The 23,815-nt window shown below is 37.8% G+C and overlaps 1 protein-coding gene across 4 annotated transcripts in view; it reads right to left on the reverse strand.

Annotated features, from left to right (window-relative positions):
• ERBB4 (erb-b2 receptor tyrosine kinase 4) overlaps positions 1-23,815 on the reverse strand; it is a 1,174,706-nt gene that overhangs the window by 314,849 nt on the left and 836,042 nt on the right. For all 4 annotated transcript variants that reach the window (XM_060688174.2, XM_034433703.3, XM_060688175.2 and 1 more), the window contains exons 6-8: positions 21,633-21,751; positions 18,646-18,787; positions 2,212-2,325 (exon numbers count right to left, since the gene is read on the reverse strand). In XM_060688174.2, coding sequence (XP_060544157.2) covers positions 2,212-2,325; positions 18,646-18,787; positions 21,633-21,751 — 375 coding nt within the window. The remainder of the gene's footprint in view (positions 1-2,211; positions 2,326-18,645; positions 18,788-21,632; positions 21,752-23,815) is intronic.

A 23,815-nucleotide genomic window follows, 5' to 3' on the forward strand; every position in this document is an offset into this window, starting at 1 on the left:
TTTCCCTGCTTCTGAAAACTAAAGCTCAGATTAAATGCGTAAAGATATCCTTAATATTCTGAATGTGCTTGCATAAATGCATGAGGTCTTCAAACTCAGCAGAGGACAGGGCACATAGACCTGCCCTGGTGCTTCCCCCGCCTTACCCTTCATACTGCCAGTATACTGGAGATGTGGAAGGGAAATGTACTTGCATACCTTGAAAGGGGGAACAGCTCTTCATCCAGCCTGGGACTGAAACTAAAGAGTGTTTTGGATTATATACAGAATTACACATTCTCCGCAGGCGTTCTCTTGAAACTGGGAAACTATCCAGTTTGGAGCTTACAAATGGTATCACTTAAAGCACAGTCTTTCATACTCATGTGAAAAATATAAAATTTGAACTGTCTTGTAAAAATACATTTACATATACTATTTGATTTTAGATATTTCTATTAGAATATGCATTTGGTTTTGTTCTTGAATTTCCCTTTATAAAGCACAGTTATAAACAAAAAGAATAAATCTCTTTTATCATTATGAACTACTTTCAGATTTGAATCTTCTTTAGGTTTGTCCTTATTTTTTTCCAAGAAAATATGGTCACCATAAATAGAAGGGGAATTCCAGAATATATTATATCTAAATTAGAGATAACAGTGACAGAGATATGTGGATAGGGACCAGATGCTGAATCCATTGAACCAGTGCACCATTGGAACAGTGAAGGGAATTATAATCTGGAAAAAAGGCTAAATATTTTGGGAAAGGGAGAACTTGGGAAAGCAGTCACATCTTTTTGCACGTGTATTTTGCAATCTGTGTTAAAGAATTGGATTCATTGTAGGAGATGAACAGACAGAGCTGGGCAGAGTTAAATGTGTCATCAGCTTTGAGTTGTTATGTTGCCATAAAGAGTCCAACTCCAATCTTTCTTGAATTCTGTTGGTCCTTATATGGCACCAATTTAGTATTGAACATCAACAGTTGACTAGATTCTTGTGTATAGGCTAGAGCAGTGATGGCTAACCTTTTTGCCATTGCGTGCCAGGAGAGGGGGGGCAGGGGAGGTTCATGCACATGCGTGCCCACACCCATAATTCTATGTACCCTGCCCTGCACATGCACACGCAACCCCCTCCCCCCCGCTCCTAGCACGCGATGGCCTGGTAGGCCCATTTTTCTTTCTCACCTGGCTCCAGTTCCTCTCTATGCATCTGGGAAGGGCGAAAACAGCCTTTCCCATTCCCTCGGAGGCCCTCTGGAGGCCTGAAAGGGCCCATTTCCCAACTCCTGGTGGGACAGGAAGTGACTTTTTTGCTATCCACAGCCTCCAGAGCCTCTCTAGGAGTCTCTGGGCCTTCCCCACTCCCCAGGCCCTCTGGAGGCAGGAAACAGCCTGTTTTTCTACTTCTGGTGGGCCCAGAAGGCCCGAAAATCAGCTGGGCGGCGCGCACATGCACGCCAGAGCTGAGCTGGCGGGCCCACTGATATGGCTACGCATGCCACTTGTGGCACGCGTGTCATAGGTTCGCCATCACGGGGCTTGAGCACTAAATCTTTAAACTGCAACTTAATGTACGGTCCTGATCATTTGCACCTGAAACTAGGCATTAAAGAGATTTCTCAACTGCAAAACTGCAAGAAGTTCATCTTCCCTTCTTCGCTTTAAACCACCTTCCCATTATACTTCTGCTATTATCCTATGTAATTATAGTCTATTCCTCCTGTTTTATGCAGAAATAATTTCTTGATTGCCAGGAGCCCAATAAAGCTCACAGACAATGGGGCACAAACCCTGTTTAACTAGTTCACATACTTGCCTTTTTTTCTGATAAAAAGTTGCTCCCTAACTTTAATATCGCACACCCAATGTGATGCATTGTTGGTTTCATTGTCTTTCCTGAGCTTGAGGAAAAGGAGAAAGGGGAGACAACACTGCAAACTCCAAAAGGAGAAGGGAACATGAAGGAGCAACTCTTTGGGAGATTATTTCAGAGATCAGACTCTACCAACTTCATCTTACAAGCTGGGGTTCCAGAAGACCCTCAACTACTGTAGACTATGTTCAGTGGACTATGGGAAACCACATTTCCACAGGATTGCCACAGTTACCTTAGATGATCAAACAGCTACCTTTAGATAGTGAAACCTAAACTGGGTTTGGACTCCAACTGCAAGACTACCATTTATTGAACCACACAGGGTTTTTAAACAAAGACAGCCTACCTTTAGGACAAATGTCAGTGCATGGTTTACATGTCTTAATTCCATTTTCCTCTATTTCCATCTTGGGACTCGGACAGGCACGTACACACGAGCTGATATCAACCACAAAGTTGTCTAAAAGGAATAGAGGGGGAAACAATGAAAAAAGTGGCAAATAATGAACGTCCCAACCTCCATTTCGAAAGAGACAGGGTTGGTTAAGAGGCAGGACTTATATTTATATTAGTGCTCAACATGTTCTTTCCTATGATGTTCTATTTTATTTTCTGAAATGTTATGCAAGTTCCCACTCCCATGCTTTATTGCTAATTTAACATTCTTTAAACATTTTATTTCCCATGATATTGATTCTGTAACTTTTTAAAATGAGAATAATATTTTGGAATATATTTGTAGTATATCCATCAGAAACTATCAATTCTTACCATCACATAAAATAAAAAACTATGCAGGCTATTGAATAGTATATATATTGGCAATTGATTTTAAAAAATAAAATTTAATTTATATAAAATAAATTTAATAAAAAATAATTTTATTTCAGTTAGTAAGCAAAATGCCCCTGTAATATAAAGATAGAACTGGTTGTTATACTCGTCTAGTATTTACAATTATCCAACTGCTTAATTTTCAACTATAAGAAATATAAATTCATACTGCTTCAAAGATGGGCATTCTTTTGTAACTAGTAGTAGTAATAATAATGCTAATAATAATTGAAACAGGATTACATAGTAATCCTATGATGATTACCACCATCAAACAACATCAGCCTATATCATGTCCTTGAGAAGGATTCAATTAAAAATGCCAAATGTGTGACCAACCATAATAATAATGCTGTAAAGCATCTGGGATATCCAGCAAAGTGAAAGAAATTGTTGAAATTGAACGAAAGTGAAGAAAATTGAGCAATCATTAAATGCTATTTCTCATAAAACCCTACAACTAGGAGATTTTAAATATGATGTTTGATATTTGGAACCATAAATACCTAGATTTAGAAATCCATGTACAGCAATTAAGGGAGCAACGAAAATTTCTTCTTGGAACACCAACTTTTACAGATACTAAACTGCAAGATCTGGAAAACTATCTGAAAATTCTAATAATATTGGTAACAACAACACAAATAAAACTTATTTCATCATCAAATAAATCAAATAAACTCTCATCAAATTTTATTAGTATTCAACACCTATTACAATGCTGATAAAAAGGAATGAAAATACTGAGAAAAATAATGTTGAATGCTAGCTTTTAACTAAAAGGAAAATATATTGAACATAATTTTCTATTTCAATGATGTAAGTCTTTACATATTGCTTTTCAAAACTTGAGTTATAGGAAAAAGCTTCCACCATTGAAAAATATGAGTAGAAAAGAAATATCAAAATTCACAAATTTGATAGCAGAGCATACTAAACCACAGACACTGGCTGATCCTAGACAGGATTTTGGGGAGACTTAGTGCGGCCACATGTTTACTGGACCCGTGTCCCTCCTGGTTGGTACTGGCTTCCCGGGAGGTTACACGAGGCTGGCTCCAGGGTGTTATCAACGCTTCGTTGAGTGAGGGTTACTTCCCCACCGCCTTGAAAGAGGCGGTGGTGAGGCCTCTCCTCAAGAAGCCGTCCCTGGATCCGGCAATATTGGCCAACTATCATCCTGTCTCCAACCTTCGCTTTATGGCGAAGGTTGTTGAGAGTGTGGTCGCACGACAGTTTCCGCAATTCCTGGAGGAAACATCTTATCTAGATCCGTTCCAGTCGGGTTTCAGGTCTGGGCACAGCACAGAAACGGCATTGGTCGCGTTGGTTGATGATCTCTGGAGGGCTCGGGACAGGGGTTGTTCCTCTGTTCTGGTCCTGTTAGACCTCTCAGCGGCTTTTGATACCATCGACCATGGTATCATGCTGCACCGGCTGGAAGAGTTGGGGGTGGGAGGCACCGTGTTGTGGTGGTTCTCCTCCTTTCTCTCCGACCGGTCGCAGTTTGTGTTGGCAGGGGGGCAGAGGTCGACCTCGAGGCCTCTCATTTGTGGAGTGCCACAGGGATCGGTCCTCTCGCCCCTTCTGTTCAACATTTATGTGAAGCCGCTGGGTGAGATCATCCGTGGCTTTGGGGTGAGATACCACCAGTACGCTGATGACACCCAGCTGTACATCTCCACCCCAGGCCACCCCAACGATGCCCTTGAAGTGATGTCCCAGTGCCTGGAGGCTGTACAGGTCTGGATGGGGAGGAACAGGCTCAAGCTCAACCCTTCCAAGACTGAGTGGCTGTGGCTCCCGGCATCCCGATATAGTCAGTTGACTCCATCACTGACTATTGGGGGCGAGTCATTGGCCCCCACAGAGAGGGCTCGCAATCTGGGAGTCCTCCTGGATATGCAGCTGTCCTTGGAGGAACATCTGACGGCTGTAACCAGGGGGACCTTTTGTCAGGTTCGCCTGATTCACCAGTTGCGGCCCTTTCTTGATCGGGATTCCCTGTGCACAGTCACTCACGCCCTCGTCACCTCTCGCCTTGACTATTGCAACGCTCTCTACATGGGGCTCCCCTTGAGGAGCACCCGGAGGCTCCAGCTGGTCCAGAACGCAGCAGCGCGGGTAGTGACGGGAGCAGCATGGCGCTCCCATGTAACACCGCTCCTGCGCGAGCTGCACTGGCTCCCAGTTGTCTTCCGGGTGCGCTTCAAGGTGTTGGTTATCACCTTTAAAGCGCTCCATGGCATAGGGCCTAGCTATCTTCGAGACCGCCTGCTGCTACCAACGACCTCCCATCGACCCGTGCGCTCCCACAGAGAGGGCCTCCTCGGGGTGCCATCAGCCAGACAATGTAGGCTGGTGACCCCCAGGGGGAGAGCCTTCTCTGTGGGGGCACCTACCCTCTGGAATCAGCTCCCCCCAGAGATAAGGAGAATCCAAGACCTCAGTGCCTTCCGTCGTGCCCTTAAAACCCATTTATTTAAACAAGCCGGGCTGGCTTAAGATGAAATTTTTAACTGTTTTTAAATGTTTTAAACGTTTTTAATTGGTAAATGAGTTTTAATTGGGCCAAATTTATATATCTTTTAATTGTTTTTAATATTTGTTCTGCATGTTTTTTTAATCTGGCTGTACAACGCCCTGAGTCCTCAGGGAGAAGGGCGGTATAGAAATCCAATATAAAATAAATAAATAAAATAAACTAACTTATGGCACAGCAGCTACAGTGATAACATCAGAGTTAGAATACAATGCTGTAAAAAAGCATCAAAATCTATCATCCAAAGAGTGATTTCACTGGGAAAGAAAGTTCAATAAATTATGAACTGATATCAACAATCAGAAGAATTTGAAGGAAACCAAAATTGAAAAGCAATAATATCAAGGAACATTTACAGAAAAGATACAATCTTAGCAGTAAAATGAATTAAAATGAGTGACAGCTATTTTAAACACAATTGATATGAAGCTAGATTAAATCAACTTCAACAAAATCAGCAGTTTCAAACAATGAGCAGCTGTTTTATAAAACAGTACAGTGAAATATTACAAAGATAGATGTTTGTCCTTATAAAGATGAAACATTAACATTTTGGAGTGCCATCCAAAATAACTCATAAAACCATAATAAAAATGCAATTTGGAGAAGAGAGATTAAGAAGAATGTTGGCTCAATGAAAATGAATGACATGGTTATTACATCAGGAATGATTAAAAGTAAGCAAAAAAAGTTAAAAACTTTTCAGTAAAAGAAAGAAGAAACACAGCAACTTTGGCTCTATTTTCTGATGACCCTAATATTTTCATTAGTGAAATATTAAAAATTGGAAACATTAATTAATATATGACAACTGGTAGAACATTTTAATAATAAAAAACAGAAACAATGGTATAGTTGGAAGCAACTCTAGCGATTATGTCAATCACGTGCTTCTCAAGCTGCTAATTGGTATATTAGTAACTGCAATTTCAAGTTATATATTTTTTAAAAAAGAATATTGCATCCTCCCTGAACAAAGTAGCTACCAAAATTCACAAGCAACAAAAGATGCGGTTGATAAAATAATATTAAAATATTCCAAACAAAGATCAACAGATACAAGTGCAAAAAATTATAAATTCAAAGTTAAATGGCTGAAATATAATCTAAGAATAGTACCTATATAATCAAATATACTGCTAGTATAATAACCTGAACACAGCTTGAATTGGACAAATTAAATCAGAATATCTCAAAAGTGATGATAATGCATATGCATTGCATCCATGAGGTGGTGCAAATCAATTAAATTTAGCATGAAGAATTTGAGGGTGTTACTGCATGTAAAAGAGGCAGTTGAAGAAGTTGTCGTTTAAATGCTTATTTCCAGGCAAACAAAGAGAAAATGCTTATTACAGTAACCAAAGAAAAGTCAGGTGCTAGCCAGGAACCTAAGAATCCTGAAAGCAGCAGAACAAAAAAACAAAAAAAAACAAACAAAAAAAAACCAAAACCCAATTCCACAACCCTATAAAACTGAATTACTAGAAAGCCATTTAGAAACCACTGCATAGCCAGTACTTTTTTAAAAAAAATTAAAATAAACATTAAACATTTAAAATGAATATTACAAACATATGGACTTAAATCAAGGATTCAACATGCTTAAAGGAGCAGGAAACACATTTTTTTGTAAAGAAAGAGATGAAACTGGATTATGTGATCAGACGGTGGATGCAACAAAATTACTTATTAACATCATGACAGGTTAGTTACTATGATGCACTGGCATCTGTGCCAAAATTTTAATTTCCAATTTTCCCCAATGTGGTATAATTACATAATTGAAAAAGTTGTGAAAAATGATGTTAAAGTTTATGAGATTTTATGAGCAACTTATTTTAGCAACACAACTGATACAACAATAATTAAAAAGAATGTTTTATAGTTGTGACTATATTCAGGGATAGCAGAATTAAAGAAAAATAATTTGATAATTACAAAATATGGACAACTAATAATCGAATTGGATTGATTATGGAAAAAAACCTTTTATTTTGTAACAGATAATGGAAAGCCATTCCTATAGTTATATAGCACAGTAGGTAAAATAACAAAAAATGAAACATATTTTTAAAAGAATTAAATATTTGAATCATATCAACTATGGATTTATTTAAAAACATCTTGTTGGATAAATTTAAATTTACTGACAAAGAAATAAAGGGAGACCAGTATAGCTATTTCAAGCTGATTAGCTCCCTTCAGCTAGCCATACCCTTCTTGGATTCAAACATGGGCCATTTACATATTAGGCAGACAGACCGGTCTCACTGGAAAAACACTTAATCTCCCCCCTGGTACAGCCAACAAAGCAAGGAGTGCTCGTGGCCTAGAAGTTAATACATCTGCCTAATATGTAAGTGGCCTGGGTTCGAATCCCAGAAGGGTATGGCTAGTTGAAGAGAGCTTGAAATAGCTATACTAGTCTCCCTTTATTTCTTTGTCGATAAATTTAAATTTAACATAAAATAGTTTGTCACAGAAGTGACTGCCTGTGAAGGCTCCTGGATTGAGGCTGAAAGGTGAAAGTGGAAGCTGTATGCTCCGTCCCATATTTGGATAGATCAGGTTGCCCTGATAGACCGGTCTTACCACAAAAACACTTAATCTTGGCATATCGACCGGAAGTGTCACGGCGAGACAGTCAGGGAATTAGCGGGCTCTGATGAACTCCGCGAAACCTGGACTGACGAACTGCTGCCGAGGAATCTTTGGACCAGAACCATCCTGTAGGGACAGGGAAGAAGGAGAGGCACCTCAGAAGACCAAGAGAAACAGGCAAGTTCCTCGAAGGTCAAAGGAATCTCTCTCCGATTTGGCAGTGGGAGCGGCAGCCATTGCGGCTGTCAAGAAGCTGGGGTAACTGGACTAAGTATTGAGCAGGAGCGGTGAATGCAACAGAGTTTTTGAAGATGGTGAGTGACAGCTAACCTACAGGCGAAGTAACAACAAAAAAATTATTTTTAAACCTGAAAGCCCCAGCGTAAAAATAGCGGCTAATGGGCATGGGGGGAGAATCTTCAGAGAGGAGCAGCATACAAATTGAATAAATAAATAAATAAAAAGAGGATGCAAGCAGAATTAAAAGGGACAAAAACCCATTAAGAAAATGGACTTTTGAATAAAATTATCTGGAAAATTTTAAGAATTAGAAGAAGTAACCCCAAAATTGACTAAAGGATTGGAAAGAAAATAAATAGATCCTTTCTTTTTGAAGGCTAAGAAAAATAAAGGACAATTGGATATTAAGCCCTTCAACAGAAGTGCTGTATATCTAAAGATAAAATAAAGGAGAAAAAAAAGAGGGGAAAATAATTGTTTAATTTGGATTGGACTATAAAATTTATTTGGTATTTTCAAAGTTAAAAAGAAGAAAAAAAAACTAGATTGTGAATGAGGATTGATACAAAATGGACACTTTGTTAAACAATTAAGAGAATTGTGGTTTGTAGAGAGACATCTTCAGGAGAAAAAAAAGCATTGCAATTTGGAATCTGTTTTGGAAAATTTTGAACTACATCAGTGATAATAGTCATGAGAACTTTTGGGGAGGATTGCCTTGTCTGCAAGCAGCTTAACTTTAGAAAAAAAGAAAAGAAAACAACAGAACTTTTAAAACTGGAACAATATTAACACAGAAAGAACAAAATGGCGCAGGAAATTAGAGAAATGATGAAAATGATGTACTTGTCGTAGAAAGCGGAAATAAGAGGAATAATTACAATGTTACATGGAGAATTGAAACTTGAGGATCCAAAAATTGAGATAGAGCACACTCAAACTAACAAGGAAACAAAGACAGAGAAGCAAGACACAGAGACTGAAAATAAAAAAGAAGATAAAGACAATGAGATTAATTTTGGAAAAATAATTGAATATGTAAATAGTAATAATAAAAAGGAGATTTTCAGAAATTACATTGGGATTAACAATGGAAAAAACAGAAAGGGTGGAAAGAGACAAAAAAGGAAAGAAGGGTGGCATAGAAAGAATACAAAAAACTTAAATGATTACACTGGGATTAACAGTGAAAAGAAAAAAAGAGAGGAAAAGGATGGAAAACAACAGGAAATGCAGGGCAAAATAGAAGAGTCCAAATTTGTGAAATACAGAATGATTACACTGGAATAAACAGTGGGATAAATAGTGGGGAGATAAGAAAGGGAGAAAAGAGATGGGAAACAAGGGAAAATTTAGGGCAAAAGAGGAAAGTTCAAGATTTTAAAACACAAAAGAAAAAAAGGAGAAAGAAAAAGGCAAAAATAAAAATGGGAAGGGAGAATAAGAAAAAGAAATGAAAGAGAAAGATGTTATATATATTTAGAATTGAAATATGAATAGTAGTAAGAAACAAATGGGAAATCATATGATTGTAAAAATGAAATGAATAATAATTTATTTATTCAACTTGTATTTATTTGTTCAACTTGTATGCCGCCTTGGAATATTTGTTTTTGTATCTTTGAAATCTAAATAATGACAAGTTTTTCTTTTTTTGAATTTCTTTTAGAAATATGAATAAGCATAAACTATAGCAATCGAAATACCTGTAATGGTATATTTTAGGGAAATTGTAACGATTGAAATATTTTTAAATGTATATTGTGATGAAAGTAGAAATGATTAAATTGTGATTTGGAGGATTATATGGGCAAAACTATTTGGTTTATTGGGACAGTTTAATGAGTAACATAAGGGGGGGAAATTATTTAGTTTATTATTATTGGTAAATATAACTAATTGATTTGTAAGAAATTGGATTGCATTGAAATAATTGGAATATTTATGTTCATATTGATTAATACACAAAAAAAGGTAGTTATATAATTAACTGATTTATACTAAAATGTTGGATTTATATTAAACAATTGTAATGTTACATAACTAACCAATGTGAGGATAGATATAAAAATAGATGACAATGGGAAGGGGTATAATATAGATAGAAGGGAAAAATTGAATTTGATTATGATTAAGATTAAAGATGAGAATGAAGGGTAATATTGGTTTTTTTAAAAAAAAATAGATAAGGAATAAATATGGCAAAAAGGAAATATAGAAATTGTAAACTTAATTGAAATGACTAAACATTGATTAAATTTGTGAACCGACCAAATACTCTGTTCAAAGAAAATACATTGTATGTTTGTCTAAAAAATAAAAAAAACTTTTATAAAAAAAACCACTTAATCTTATTGGTTACTTGTTATATTTATCAGAACTATTTGGATAACTCTTATGTTCCTGGTTGGCACCTGAATTTCCAAAAAACACCAGTCATTGAAGGATATTTTTGTTTGTTATTCTTTAATGACAACAGTAAAATATGAAATGACCCCAAAGACTGTGATGGCAAAATGACTGCTTACAATTTTTTTAAAAAGTATTTATTCTGGATTTTCCCCCGGAATAGGAGATCACAATTTATCTGAAGAGAAATCACAGTAGAACAAACATTTGCCTTAAGTGAAGACTAGCTAATCATCAAATTCCCCAGCTAAATTTAGAGGGAATTCAGGATATTTTAACTATTTTGCCTTATAGACATTTTTGCTTTATGAAGTAATTTCATCCAATGTCATGAATAATTTTCTTCTTTAAAACCCTTTTTAAAATGTACATAAAAATTACTTGGGCAAGTGGATCATGTAACAAACAGACTTTCTTAGGTTCCATATGTCCTTAATAGGAAAGTCATATAATGGGCAGGTCTGAAATGTAGGCAGTAGGCAGCTTGCTGAACTTCTTTAAAAACAGTGAAAGATTAAACTGTTGCAAATTAGCTGCAAACATGAACTAAGTTCATCTCCCCACAGCTGAATAAACAATTTATTATATTATATACTAGACAACCCCTGCCCCAGGAGATAATCATTTCAGAGGTATTTCTTTACCATCATAAGAGAAACAGAATGGCCATGTTGAATTTCCTTGTGTGAAGCTGGCAGGGAACCTCAGAAATCAATCTTCCTTCCTTCCTTCCTTCCTTCCTTCCTTCCTTCCTTCCTTCCTTCCTTCCTTCCTTCCTTCCTTCCTCCCTCCCTCCCTCCCTCCCTCCCTCCCTCCCTCCCTCCCTCCCGCTTCCCCATTTACTTCCTATGTGGGAAGTTTGAAGAGAGAGAGAGAATAGGTGGAGAAGCCAGCAGAAAATTGAAAGTGACTGCTGCCAGGTGAGGGAGGGATTGAAGGGGTGCATGGGGATGTGAATGAGAAACAGAACATGAAGGTGCATTAGAAGTGCCATGTGGGTTGGGAAGGAAGCGTGCACAAGAAGTGATGTGTGGATCACGGAAGGCACACAGGGGGGCCGCACAGACCAATGAGAGTGTATGGGCGTGTGCAAAAGATGCTGCATGGAATGGCATGGGTTGAGAATGGTGCAAGGGATTCCTTCCTCCCTATTCCTCCCTTTTTTCCTTCCTTCCTCCTTTCCTCTCTTCTTTCCTTCCTAGAGGCAGGTTAGTGGCTGCTGCTTAGTTAGTAGGAAGCAAGGGATTGCAAGTGTTGCTCCAAAACTGTCACAGTATTGAAAATGAATCCCATGTGACTGCACAGCAGCTCAGCAGTGACCAGTAGCAGTAACACAACCACTACTTTCCCAAATTTCATTCCCTCAGGTGTCATGGGTCCCCAGATTTTGACCCCATTTTGTAAGTTTGAAATTTGAATTTTTGGTTCAAAAATTGTTGACCCATGATGTACTACTCATCCGATTAAAGGTCATGACAATGAGAGTTTTAGTAGTATACAGTAGATTAAGGATATGCCATGTTTCAGATTTGATGCACAAAATATGTTTCTGAATATTCTTGAGCACAAACATAGTCACTGCCTGCCACCCCTTAAAGCTGACTCTTTTTCTCTGTTCCCATATTGTACAATCCTAGTGACTTCCTACAGTGAAGAACATCCACTCCACTCCCCCCACTAATATATTTTGCTTGGAGAAGGTTGAGAAAGGTTGCCCTAAATCTTCATTTTTTTTCAGCTTTGAGGCCTGAGCCTAATCAAAGTATTCAGTTTCACTGACACATTTTATCAAGTCTAGGCTGGCCATTATCACCTGGCTATTCACACTTTGGGGAATTGCCTCAGAGCAGATTAAAAAAAATACTTAGCCTGTGACAGAAGCAAAAAATAGCTTCTGGCTGAAAGCCAGAAGTAAAAAAAAACCCGACCATCAGTGGTTTAAATGTATTATACCTGGTAGCAAAGCCCTGGAATGTGTGTATTTCAGAGATTTGCAAAAAAGGAATAGGTTGGTCAGGTTGACCCCACACTGTGCAGCCTCCACTAATTCATACTGCCAATTTATTCTAATAGAGTAACCAACATTACCTTGCCCATCCTTCGTAATTGTATCTGCTGCATACTAGACAAGCACTCAACAGATCATCCTCAGATAAATTTGCACTTCTAGTTAAAGGGGCAGAAAGCTCAGCATCAAACAAGAAAGCTTCTGTTCTTGTTGTTCTTCCTGTTCTGTTCTTATTTTGTAAGTTATGCTCCACTTGGCACCCCCACCTCCAAAGCCAGAGATGAATGGGATATATTGGGGTGGCCTTTAATTCCTTTGAGATAGAATTTGGTCGCTAAACTGCTCTGTTGTCTATTCAAAATTCTCCACCAGACTTCATTCATAATACCAATGTAGCTTAGTGGCTTAATGCTCTGGATGGAGAAGAAGGCATCACACTTAAAATGGTGAATGATACACACACAAACCCCTTCCTGCATATCTACCTGCCTGCCTATCTACCTTTGGGAAGTTGTCAGTCTGGTAACATACACTGATAGTGAGAGGAACATTGCAATAGCACTAGCACTTAGACATATATTGCTTCATAGTGCTTTACAGCACTCTCTGAGTGGTTTACAAATGTCAGCATATTGCCCTCAACAATCCAGGTCCTCATTTTACTGACCTCAGAAGGATGGAAGGCTGAGTCAACCTTGAGCCGCTCAGGATCAAATTCCTGGCAGTGGGCAGATTAAAATCAGTGACTGGCATCAGAGAGAACCTTGAATTTAGACTGCTCTCAGTTGCCCCACATCTTGGGTGGGTTGTACAGCAAATTTGAAACGGAATACAGGTAGTCCTCAAGTTACAACTATTCATTCAGAGACTGTTCAAAGTTACAGTGGTTCTGAACCCAATGGTAGGTATATATGGTTCCCAAAGTTATAGTGTTGCAGTGATCCTGTAGTCACATGATCAAAATATGGGCACTTGGCAACCTGCCCGCACTTATAAGATAGGCAGGTGGGAGGGACTTGAAGTGGGGGCATTCCCTTATTTTACTAAGACTTGGGTTTGGGAGGAACCAACCTGGAAACTGCTTGAATTGGCTTGGTCTTTGCCTAAAGAGTGGTGGGATTTGATTAACAATGGAAGCATCAGGTCTATCCATCACTAAGCAATGTGGTCATGTGACATTACACTTCATGACTGCATTGTTTAGTGACAGAAATTCTGGTCCCAAATGCTGTTGTAACTCATGGATTACATGTTAGATATTCTATTCCTTTAGAAGTTCTAAGAACAAATGTTGAGATTGTCTTGTCATCATAACTGGATTAAGGGCTTAATTTTTTATGGACAGAATGAATAATTAAAATTGTTACAGTGTTAAAATTGCCCATTTTTGCCTGGAAATTATAATTATTTTTATATATTCAGAATTTAAATTTGGGTTGTATAGTGGCATTATAATAACAACTGAAACACATCGATACATACTAAAAGTACTTCCAGATTTTTGCCATTGTTTAATATAACATTTCAAAAACTGAAATGTAATCCAGGTGTTAAAAGACATCTTGGAATGATAAGAAGCAATCTGTGGAACATGGGAATTTAAAGATTGTCTCATCCTTGACTAACGTAGAGCTTCCCAACATGTTAATATTTCTACATATGGCTGCATCTAATATACAAGGATGTTTAGATTCCAGATGAGTTCTTCCAGTAAAAGAAGGTAGTAAGATAAATACAATTAAACAGTGTAGGAAGTTAGCACCCACCCCTCTCCTAGAAAAATGAAATATTCTAGGAAATATTAAAAAGGCACAATACTATATCTCCCTAGATGAGAAATGGGGAAACATGATTTTTAGGCAGGAAGCAGACTCACTCTTAATAGATCCCACACTCTCAATAGCCCACAGCAGATGTCAGCACTTAAGAGATAAAGAGATAGCTAGGTCTACTCATAAGCAAATGCCCTCACCCAAGATCCAACAAAGATAGGATTAGTCGTCTAACCCATCTAGCAACAGAACTCACTACATGGCACCTGGGGAGATTGCATCACCCAGCAAGGCTCAACCAAGCCTGGGACTCAAAAGATAACCTACAAAGTTACCCCTGTATGGCCCGATGGGAATCTGACAACCAATCAGAATACAAGTTTTTATTTTATTTTATTTTATTTTAATTTGATTTATATGCCGCCCTTCTCCAGAGACTCAGGGTGACTTACAGTGCGTTAAGCAATAGCCTTCATACTTTTGTATATTTTATACAAAGTCAGCTTATTGCCCCCACACACTGGGTCCTCAATTTACCTACCTTAGAAAGGATGGAAGGCTGAGTCAACCTTGAGCCTGGCAAGATTCGAACTTACTTTAATTGCAGACAGCTGGTGTTAAATTACAGTGCCTTGTCTGCAGAGCTATCCAGGCTCCAACTATTCAAAGCCCAACAGAGGGTATTAATCAATCTCTCTCTCCCTCCCTCCCTCCCTCCCTCTCTCTCTTTCTGTGGTCCTGTTCACCATTAAACCATGTGCATTTTCAAGCACTCTTCATGTTTCCAGTGTCTTTCTCCCTGCTTGGAACTGAACCCAGATGGACATTTCTTCCAACAACAGGAAGGAGCTTCTCAACATATTCAGAATTTTTGAGAGTATACTTTTCAGAATCTATTTAAAGTCTCAGATTAACAAAACAAAATACAGAATTTAAAGTACAGAAATAGCAATAAAACACAAATATAAAATTTAAAATACACAACAACAATAACAGCAAAAGCTCTGAAACAATTGATAATGAGAATAAGGTATCAGCCAGCTTCTGCAGGCCATAATTATTGCATGAATCTTTGTAATGGTTGTCCGAGTTAAGTTTTACAGAAGAAAGATTGTAATTTCTTGATTAAAATAAAACATTAAGGTTTAGATAACTGGGTCTGTGAATACCAGGCACCATGGGTAGTACAATGGGGAATGTAGTAATACGTGGGTTACCAACTACCTCTGTATCTGAGCAAAAACAACACTGTTGTGGTGTGGGAGACAAGTAGATTTGCTCATCACAATAGATACTGCATCAGTTCAAGTCAAGGTAAAAAAACCTCCTGTGTGAGTAATTCATAAGTTACAGATAATTCTAGTTTAGAAGCCATTCAGTCTAAGTTTTGAAAGCTACACTCTATGTCTCACATTCAACTTCAAATGCTTTTGCTTGGCTAATGATTGGATGCATTTCTCTTGGGGTCTGTCTGAGATTTTGCTACTTCAGGTTTTGGCTGAAACAAATAATTCAAGGTATGTTTCTGATCTACCTCACTGCATTAGATAGGGTTTTTCTCATCCCTGAGGAGGCAAAATGATTCTGATCTAGCATATTTAGGGTGTTTAGGGTGACCCGCTCCCTACTTCAGGTGGGGGTACGGGAAGATCCCTTACAGGGTTGAGCTGAGGATTTTGTACAATTCCTGCATGATAAAGTCGCTCAGATTCGGGAAGGCCTGGACTCCAATTGGGTAGATCCAGGGGAGGAGACAGGGGTAGGTCTTGAGAGCGTTATCTGGGAAGAGTTTGACTCTGTGGCTCCTGAGGACGTAGACAGGATTCTGGGCAAGCTTAACGCTGCCACATGTTTATTGGACCCGTGTCCCTCCTGGTTGGTACTGGCTTCCCGGGAGGTTACACGAGGCTGGCTCCAGGGGATTATAAATGCTTCTCTGAGTGAGGGTGTCTTTCCCGCCGCCTTGAAAGAGGCAGTTGTGAAGCCCCTCCTCAAGAAGCCTTCCCTGGACCCGGCTATATTATCAAATTATCGTCCAGTCTCCAATCTTTGCTTTGTTGCGAAGGTTGTTGAGAGTGTGGTGGCACGACAACTACCCCGATACCTGGATGAAGTTGTCTATCTGGATCCGTTCCAGTCAGGCTTCAGGTCACGATACAGCATGGAACCGGCATTGGTCGCGTTGGTTGATGATCTCTGGAGGGCTCGGGACAGAGGTTGCTCCTCTATCCTGGTCCTATTAGATCTCTCAGCGGCTTTTGATACCATCAGCCATGGTATCTTACTGCACCAGCTGGAGGGGTTAGGAATAGGGGGCACCATGCTTCGGTGGTTCTCCTCCTTCTTCTCTGACCGCTCACAGTTTGTGTTGGCAGGGGGGCAGAGGTCAACCTCGAGGCACCTTATTTGTGGGGTGCCACAAGGGTCAGTCATCTCACCCCTTCTGTTCAACATTTATGTAAAACCGCTAGGCGAGATCATCTGTAGTTTCGGGGTGAGTGTTCATCAGTATGCTGATGACACACAGCTATACATCTCCACCCCAGACCACCCCAATGATGCCCTTGCTGTGATGTCCCGTTGCCTGGAGGCCGTGCGGATCTGGATGGGGAGAAACAAGCTCAGACTCAACCCCTCCAAGACCGAGTGGCTGTGGCTTCCGGCATCCCGGTATAGTCAGCTGGTACCATCACTGACAATTGGGGATGAGATCTTGCTCCCCACAGAGAGGGCCCGCAACTTGTGTGTCCTCCTGGATTCATGGCTATCTTTAGAAGATCATTTGACGGTCATAGCCAGGGGTGCCTTTTATCAGGTTCGCCTGATCCACCAGTTGCGTCCCTTTCTGGATCGGGATGCCTTGCGCACGGTCACTCATGCCCTAGTCACCTCCCGTATGGACTACTGTAATGCTCTCTACATGGGGCTCCCCTTGAAAAGCACCCGGAGGCTCCAACTGGTCCAGAATGTAGCCGCGCGGGTGATTATGGGCGCAGCTCATTGCGCCCATGTAACACCTCTCCTACGCAAGCTGCACTGGCTCCCGGTGGTCTTCCGGGTGCGATTCAAGGTGTTAATTATCACCTTTAAAATGCTCCATGGCTTAGGACCTGGGTACCTACGAGACCGTCTTTTGCCACCAATAGCCTCCCACCGACCAGTTTGTTCTCACAGGGAGAAACTACTCAGGGTACCGTCAGTCAAATTATGCTGACTGGCGACTCCCAGGGGGAGGGCCTTCTCTGTGAGGGCTCCAACCCTTTGGAATGAACTGCCCCTTGAGATACGAAATATCCGTGATCTCTGTGCTTTCCGCTGTGCTTTCAAAACCCTGATGTTCCAATAGGCAGGGCTAAACATATGAACATGTGAATGTTTTTAAAATGTTATCTAATTTTAGGTTCTATTTAATTGGGCCAAACTATGTTATAATAATAATTTTAATTAGCAATTTTATGATGTTTGTGTATCTATATTTTTCTTGACTGTACACCACCTTGAGTCCTACGGGAGAAAGGCGGTATAGAAATATAATAAATAAATAAATAAATATTGAATGAGTGAATGGGTTTTAATGATTTAACTTTTAATGTTTTATATATGGTTTTTAAATGCATTGTAAGCCGCCTTGAGTCTTCGGAGAAAGGCGGCATACAAGTTGAACAAACAAACAAACAAACAAACAAACAAATAAATATTGTGGCATCTCACTTTCAGGAGACAGTATTGTCTCCTGGCCGAGACCAAGTCTTGACTTAACACCAAGAGAAGATCTGGGATTCATCCCTATTATGACGCAGCTGCAGGTTTTCTATGGACCAATCCCAGAATGTATTTAATATGTAGTATGGGGTACACAATTCTAACACCAAAATTGTGAGCACTCTTGGATAGTAATAAATTTGTGATGACTGACATTACCAGATGGCACTTCAAAATTCCAAGAAAAGGGCAAACATAAATATAATTTTCACTTATACTTTATGGAAAACAAAAATGAAACCTTTTAAGGAAAATATAATGTTAGTTAGTTCTCCAAATGTGACCTTTGTCATGCAGTTCTTATACGTTATTTGATGCAAGTAACCTGAAATTTTGACTGCAAAACCTATCATATTTAAGAGTTTTAGTTCTTATGCAAAAGGTCTTATTAAAATGTCAGCTTCCCAAGAATGCTATTCTTAGAATAATGTATACGTTCAAAATAAACGCATTGGTTTTAAAACTATTTTTCAAATTAAAACTATTAATTTGAATTAATATTGCAATTTCATATTTAACTTGGCTGCAATAATTTCTTAAGTTATGGATAATGGAATTTTAAAATAAAGGTGTTTCACTGAGAAAAAAAATAACCCTGCTGTAACTTACGTGGACACTTTTTGACACAAAAAGCACCGTAAGTATATTTGCCATCTCGATTGGTTTCCATCTGGAATGTAGCAGGATTGTAGACTGAAGTCTGTGGGCATTGGGTGACACAGGCACCACTGTCATTAAAGTTCATACAAGCCTGGAAGTGAAGAAATAGCAGTGTTCTCAGAGTTTTCATTGGCATTTACTGAACTGACATTATGTTAAGTAAAATCTGACTACAACTGTAGGAATATCTGGCAATATATTAGGAATATATTGTTTGGCTATTAGCAACTCTAGATAGAATTTATAAAGAAGGCAATGAAAAGAGCAACTTAATATGTAAAAGGTAAATGTCAATCATGTTTAGATGGACATTGGCTGAACACTGGACAAAAGCAAAAAAATGTTATGATGAAAGGCATCTTAAATTAGCAAGACTAAATGTCAAACTGATGAAGAAAGGCACAAAAAAGCTGGAAACCTATTTACATTCAGTTTAATTTCATTTCTCACTGTTCTTTGTGAGAACTCTTTGTGAGTAAATCTCTGAAACAGTAAAGCTGCAGAGATACACACTTCTTTGCTTTGAAGAGTGCTCACATAAACAAATACTTACCAGCACAGAGAGAAAGACAGATGAGTGTCTTATCTAGCAATTTTCACAGTAGACTATTATAGGTTAAAGAAAACAGTCTATGTTAGAACATCTCTTAATTCATTGTGTTGAAATATTGTTAATTATTCACTGATTTCTTTCTACTAATTCCATTTTTATCTATTATTGTCTTCCCAGACAATAATGGATGAATTTGTCATTGCAACAAATTGCACAGTAACTGCATAACAAAAAACTTTTTAAAAAAGTTTATGGCTACAAAACCTTGTTGAACCTGTATCTGACAGCCCCTTCAGCTGAATTGCAGATAAAGGATCGAAGCAACCGTTTAGGATCTATCTTTTGCCTGTTTTCAAGTGCTGTTTAGTTTCCAGGCCACAGAGCCACAAAAAAGCCATATTGAATAGGGTGGCTTCAATTTAATTGTAGATTAATGTGCCTGTTCTGGGTTGAAGAAGAAAGTCAGCTTGTTCATTCAGATCCCTGAATGTTCAAGCATAAGGGTGGGCTGTATAGGTCAAACCCAGTGAAAATACAATGCCTATAACTGGATTTATCCTGGCCTGAAAAAAAAATAGATACATTTGCAAAGGCAGGATCTGGTAACTATCACTGGGAGAAGGTTAAGGTGCCACCAAATAGTTTTACAGACCTAACAATGTTAAATTAGTTCCTGAAAGCTACTTTTCTTCTGAAGAAAACATGCACACTTTTACACTTTACATTTACAGTTGATAAACTGCCATTTTGCCCCTATTATGTTTTCACCACAAGGTTTTCGCCTTTAAGGACAGCTTTAAAATAAACACATGCTGGTCAAAGGAAGAGAATTGTCCTTTCTCAACTCTTTTTGGTTCATCATTTTCATCCAGATTCTTTCATTTCTTCATCCAGATTCAGCTTCATTCCATTTGGGGCAGCAGAGTGAAAGATGCATAGTTGTGACAGACAGGGTTTCTTTCGCTTTCCAAGGTTGAAATCAAGGTGTGCATTCTTTTTATATATGGGATAGGATGGTAAATTCCACCACCACCCCAGCTACAAACTTTACACTAATCAAAGTGACATATTACTTATTCTTCCATGCTTTCTCATTTCTGATTTTAATCAAGTATTTGTTGGTAGGGTGACACAAAGAGTTCAAATTGCATGATAAAGTGATGCCTGTGAGTGGCAGATTTTGGTTATAGAAAGGGATTCTGCCTTGAATGTCATCTTCTGAAACAATCTCCAAATTTATGCTCTGCAATTCAAGCCCAAGCTTGAAATATATATATCTGCAAATCCAGCTTTGAATTTGATTTTTCACTTTAACTTTAGCTCTGGAATTAAATAACTATTATTTTCTTCCTCTGAGCATATATTTGAGAAATTCCAATTTCTCAAATATGTACTCAATTGGTTCTTCAACTTAAAATGTTGCCAAAAATATTTTAATCTTTATTATTGTGGTAGTGATTATATTTTATGTTTCCTGTGCAAACAAAACCCCTGCAATGAAATATAAACATATATTTAATTAAATAATAGAATTAAAGCACTTGCATCTTATTAAGAGCTATAAAAAATTGACCATAGGAGGAGTAATATGATATAAAGGTAAATTGGATATGGTCTTTACTCAAAAACTCACACATATAATGGATTTTAGGAAGACCTGGTTAACAATAAAATAAAATGGCAGGATTCTCATAGATTTCATATTTCTTATATCTCTCAATACCTAATACCCCTTTCACAGCAGAGGGCTTCCTTGGTGAAGACTGAAAAAGGGAATGTTTTCTTCAAAAGTCCACCAGGGCAACGAGAAAAAGATTGCTGCCCCGTGACATAATGTCTGCCCTAATGAGCCCAAGCAACTGAAGCATGGACATAAGTACAGCAGTGCATTCCTTTGGTATCTTGGGACTGAAATCAGAAGCTGCCTCCAAAAGAAGACAGACCATCAAGGAAGAAATGGAAGTTGCTTTCTTAGGTAGAAAACATTGATGATTGTTCTTAGGGAAACATGATGGAAGTTATTTCTGATGTGTGCGTTATATTTCAATTAAAATCAAAGTTCTAAATGAATTACCCACATCTGTAACCTGTTAATTTTAGGCAAGCAAATAATGCAGTTTCATTTAAGATGAAATTCTCATCTTAAATGAGAATTTCATCCAAATCATCCAAATCTCTAGTTGCAAATCTTATAAATGTTGAATGGGTGAAATAAGTTGGTAAGTAACAGGAACATAATAGAAAATATGAATGCTAAGATGTCTGGTAGATATCTTACACTCTATATGCAATATAATAAAAATCCAAAACATGTTTACAAATTTCTTGGAGTAAAATACCACAATGAAAAAAGTGGTATGAAAGAAAGATTTTTAAAACCTACAAAGCAGTCGGTGTCTTTGGGTCCGGAACAGCCTCCTGCACATTCTCGATGGCAACATTCGCTGACAGAACGTCCATAGCATCGCCCATCACACTGCTCCGCACACACCACTTTTGTTACTAGAGGGGGCAGACAGATCAGAGGAGAAATCAGGAAACATGGCCTACGCTGCAAATGGACTGAGAAAACTCAAAGCGGCAAGAACTGATGAGGCGCTCTTCCACAGATACCAATTGGTTGATGACCTGGCAGAAAAAAAGGGTGAACACTAAAGCAAATATCTTCAACTAAATTGGGAGAAAATGTAGATATGGGGATCTAATCAAGCTGCTTACCATTACCACTGGAGTTCATGGAGGAGTTCATTAAAATGATAATTAAATGCATTTATTTATCTTATATATTGCCATATTACATATAGAGTGGTGGTGCTGAAATGAAGGTATTAGATATCTTCTAATCTAATCACTAATATATAGACACTTGTGGGAATGGACCATCTTTTCCAGCATTTATATCAGAGAGAGGTAGACTTTTACTTCTGATATTTTTTTAAAAAAAGTGACAAACAATATACAAAAGAAAATTAAAAAGAAAGTTCATTTAAAAACATTGTTTTTTTTAAAAAAACAAGTTTTATTGGTTTTTTTTCTTTTCTCCTCGCCCACCTTCACCCACGTCTTCCTTTTTTTTTTTTTTTGAACAGAGTTGGTCGTTTCTTATCTTTTACAATTAGTCAAATTCCAATACATTTTACTCAATTACAATTTTTATCAATATCATCTTCCCCACTTTCCTTTTTTTTTAATATACCTCAGTATTTCTATACTTGCATATATAAACATGTTCTTCATTATCCCTAAATTCCAACTTTGCTAATTGTACATATTTGTCCTCTTTTATTCTTTAACAATTCATTCTTTTTCCTAATATATTTATATTTGTTTGTTCTTCCAGTTCATCTTCTTTTTTGTTGTACAGCAATCTTTCTCCTCAAACCTAGCCTAATATTTTGTATCTTAAAATCATGAAATCTTTGCCCTTTATTTCCCATTATTTTCCATCTCTTTTCCCTCTTTCTTATATTTCCACTGTAAATTCCAGTGTAATCATTTATATTTTTAATATTTTTTCTTCTCCTCCACCCTCTTTTCCTTCTTTGCTTTTTGTTTTCCCCTTTTCTTCCTTTCTTTTGTATTTTAAAGTTCTGCACTCTCCTATTCTGCCCTGTATTTCCCATTGTTTCTCCTTTCTCTTTCCTTTTTTGTGTCTTTTCATTGTTAATCCTAGTATGCTTATTTTGTATTTTAAAATCATAAACTCTTTTATTTTGTCCTTTATTTCTTATTATTTTCCATCTCTTTTCCCTCTTTCTTATCTTCCACTGTTAATCTCAGTGTTTAAGTTTTTTGTATTTTCCTTGTTTCACCTTCTTTTCTTTCTTTGTTTCTTTTCTTTTTATCCACATTTAATATTACAATTGTTTAATTTTCCATAGTCAGTCTCTTTGTCTTTGTCTTCTTCATTATCCATCTCTCTTTCTTGTTTCTCGTTAGTCATTTCCTTTTCATCTTCAGTGAATTTTAGTTCTATCTTTGCCTCCTCAGATTTCAATTGTCCATGCAAATTTATAATCATTTCTTTTATTTCCAAACACATCATCTTTATCAGTTTATTAAGTTCCTGTTCCATTTTATTCTTTCTGGGTTGAATTATTCCAGTTTTAAATCGCATTAAGGTCCTTCTTTTATAATCATCAAAGTCTGTCCTCTTGTAGGCAAAACGTACCTCCTTAGTTCTCACCAGTTATCTTTTTTAAAAAGTTCAAGGTTTTAAAAATAAAACAATTCCATGTCATGCTCTTCCTTCTCCTGCAGATGTCTCTCTATAATCCACAGTTCCACTTGTCTAATTAACAAATCACCATTTTATTTGTAATCCACATCCGTGTTTACCGAATCATAAAAGAGAAAAAATCCAGTTTTTACATCTTCTTTCATCTTTATATATCACCCATTAGTTTATAATCCAATCCAAACTGAATCCAAATTCCAGATTTACATTTCCATTTGTCAATCACTTTTAATTCTTTATTAGGGTTCTTCTATGGCATGCTTGTCATTCTCACTTTCTCTTTCCATCCGTCATCTCCCCCCCGCCGCTATTTTAATTTTTTTTTTAAT

Source organism: Pantherophis guttatus, chromosome 1 (genome assembly GCF_059756535.1).
Source record: "Pantherophis guttatus breed Tessera chromosome 1, ASM5975653v1, whole genome shotgun sequence".
NCBI lineage: Eukaryota > Metazoa > Chordata > Lepidosauria > Squamata > Colubridae > Pantherophis > Pantherophis guttatus.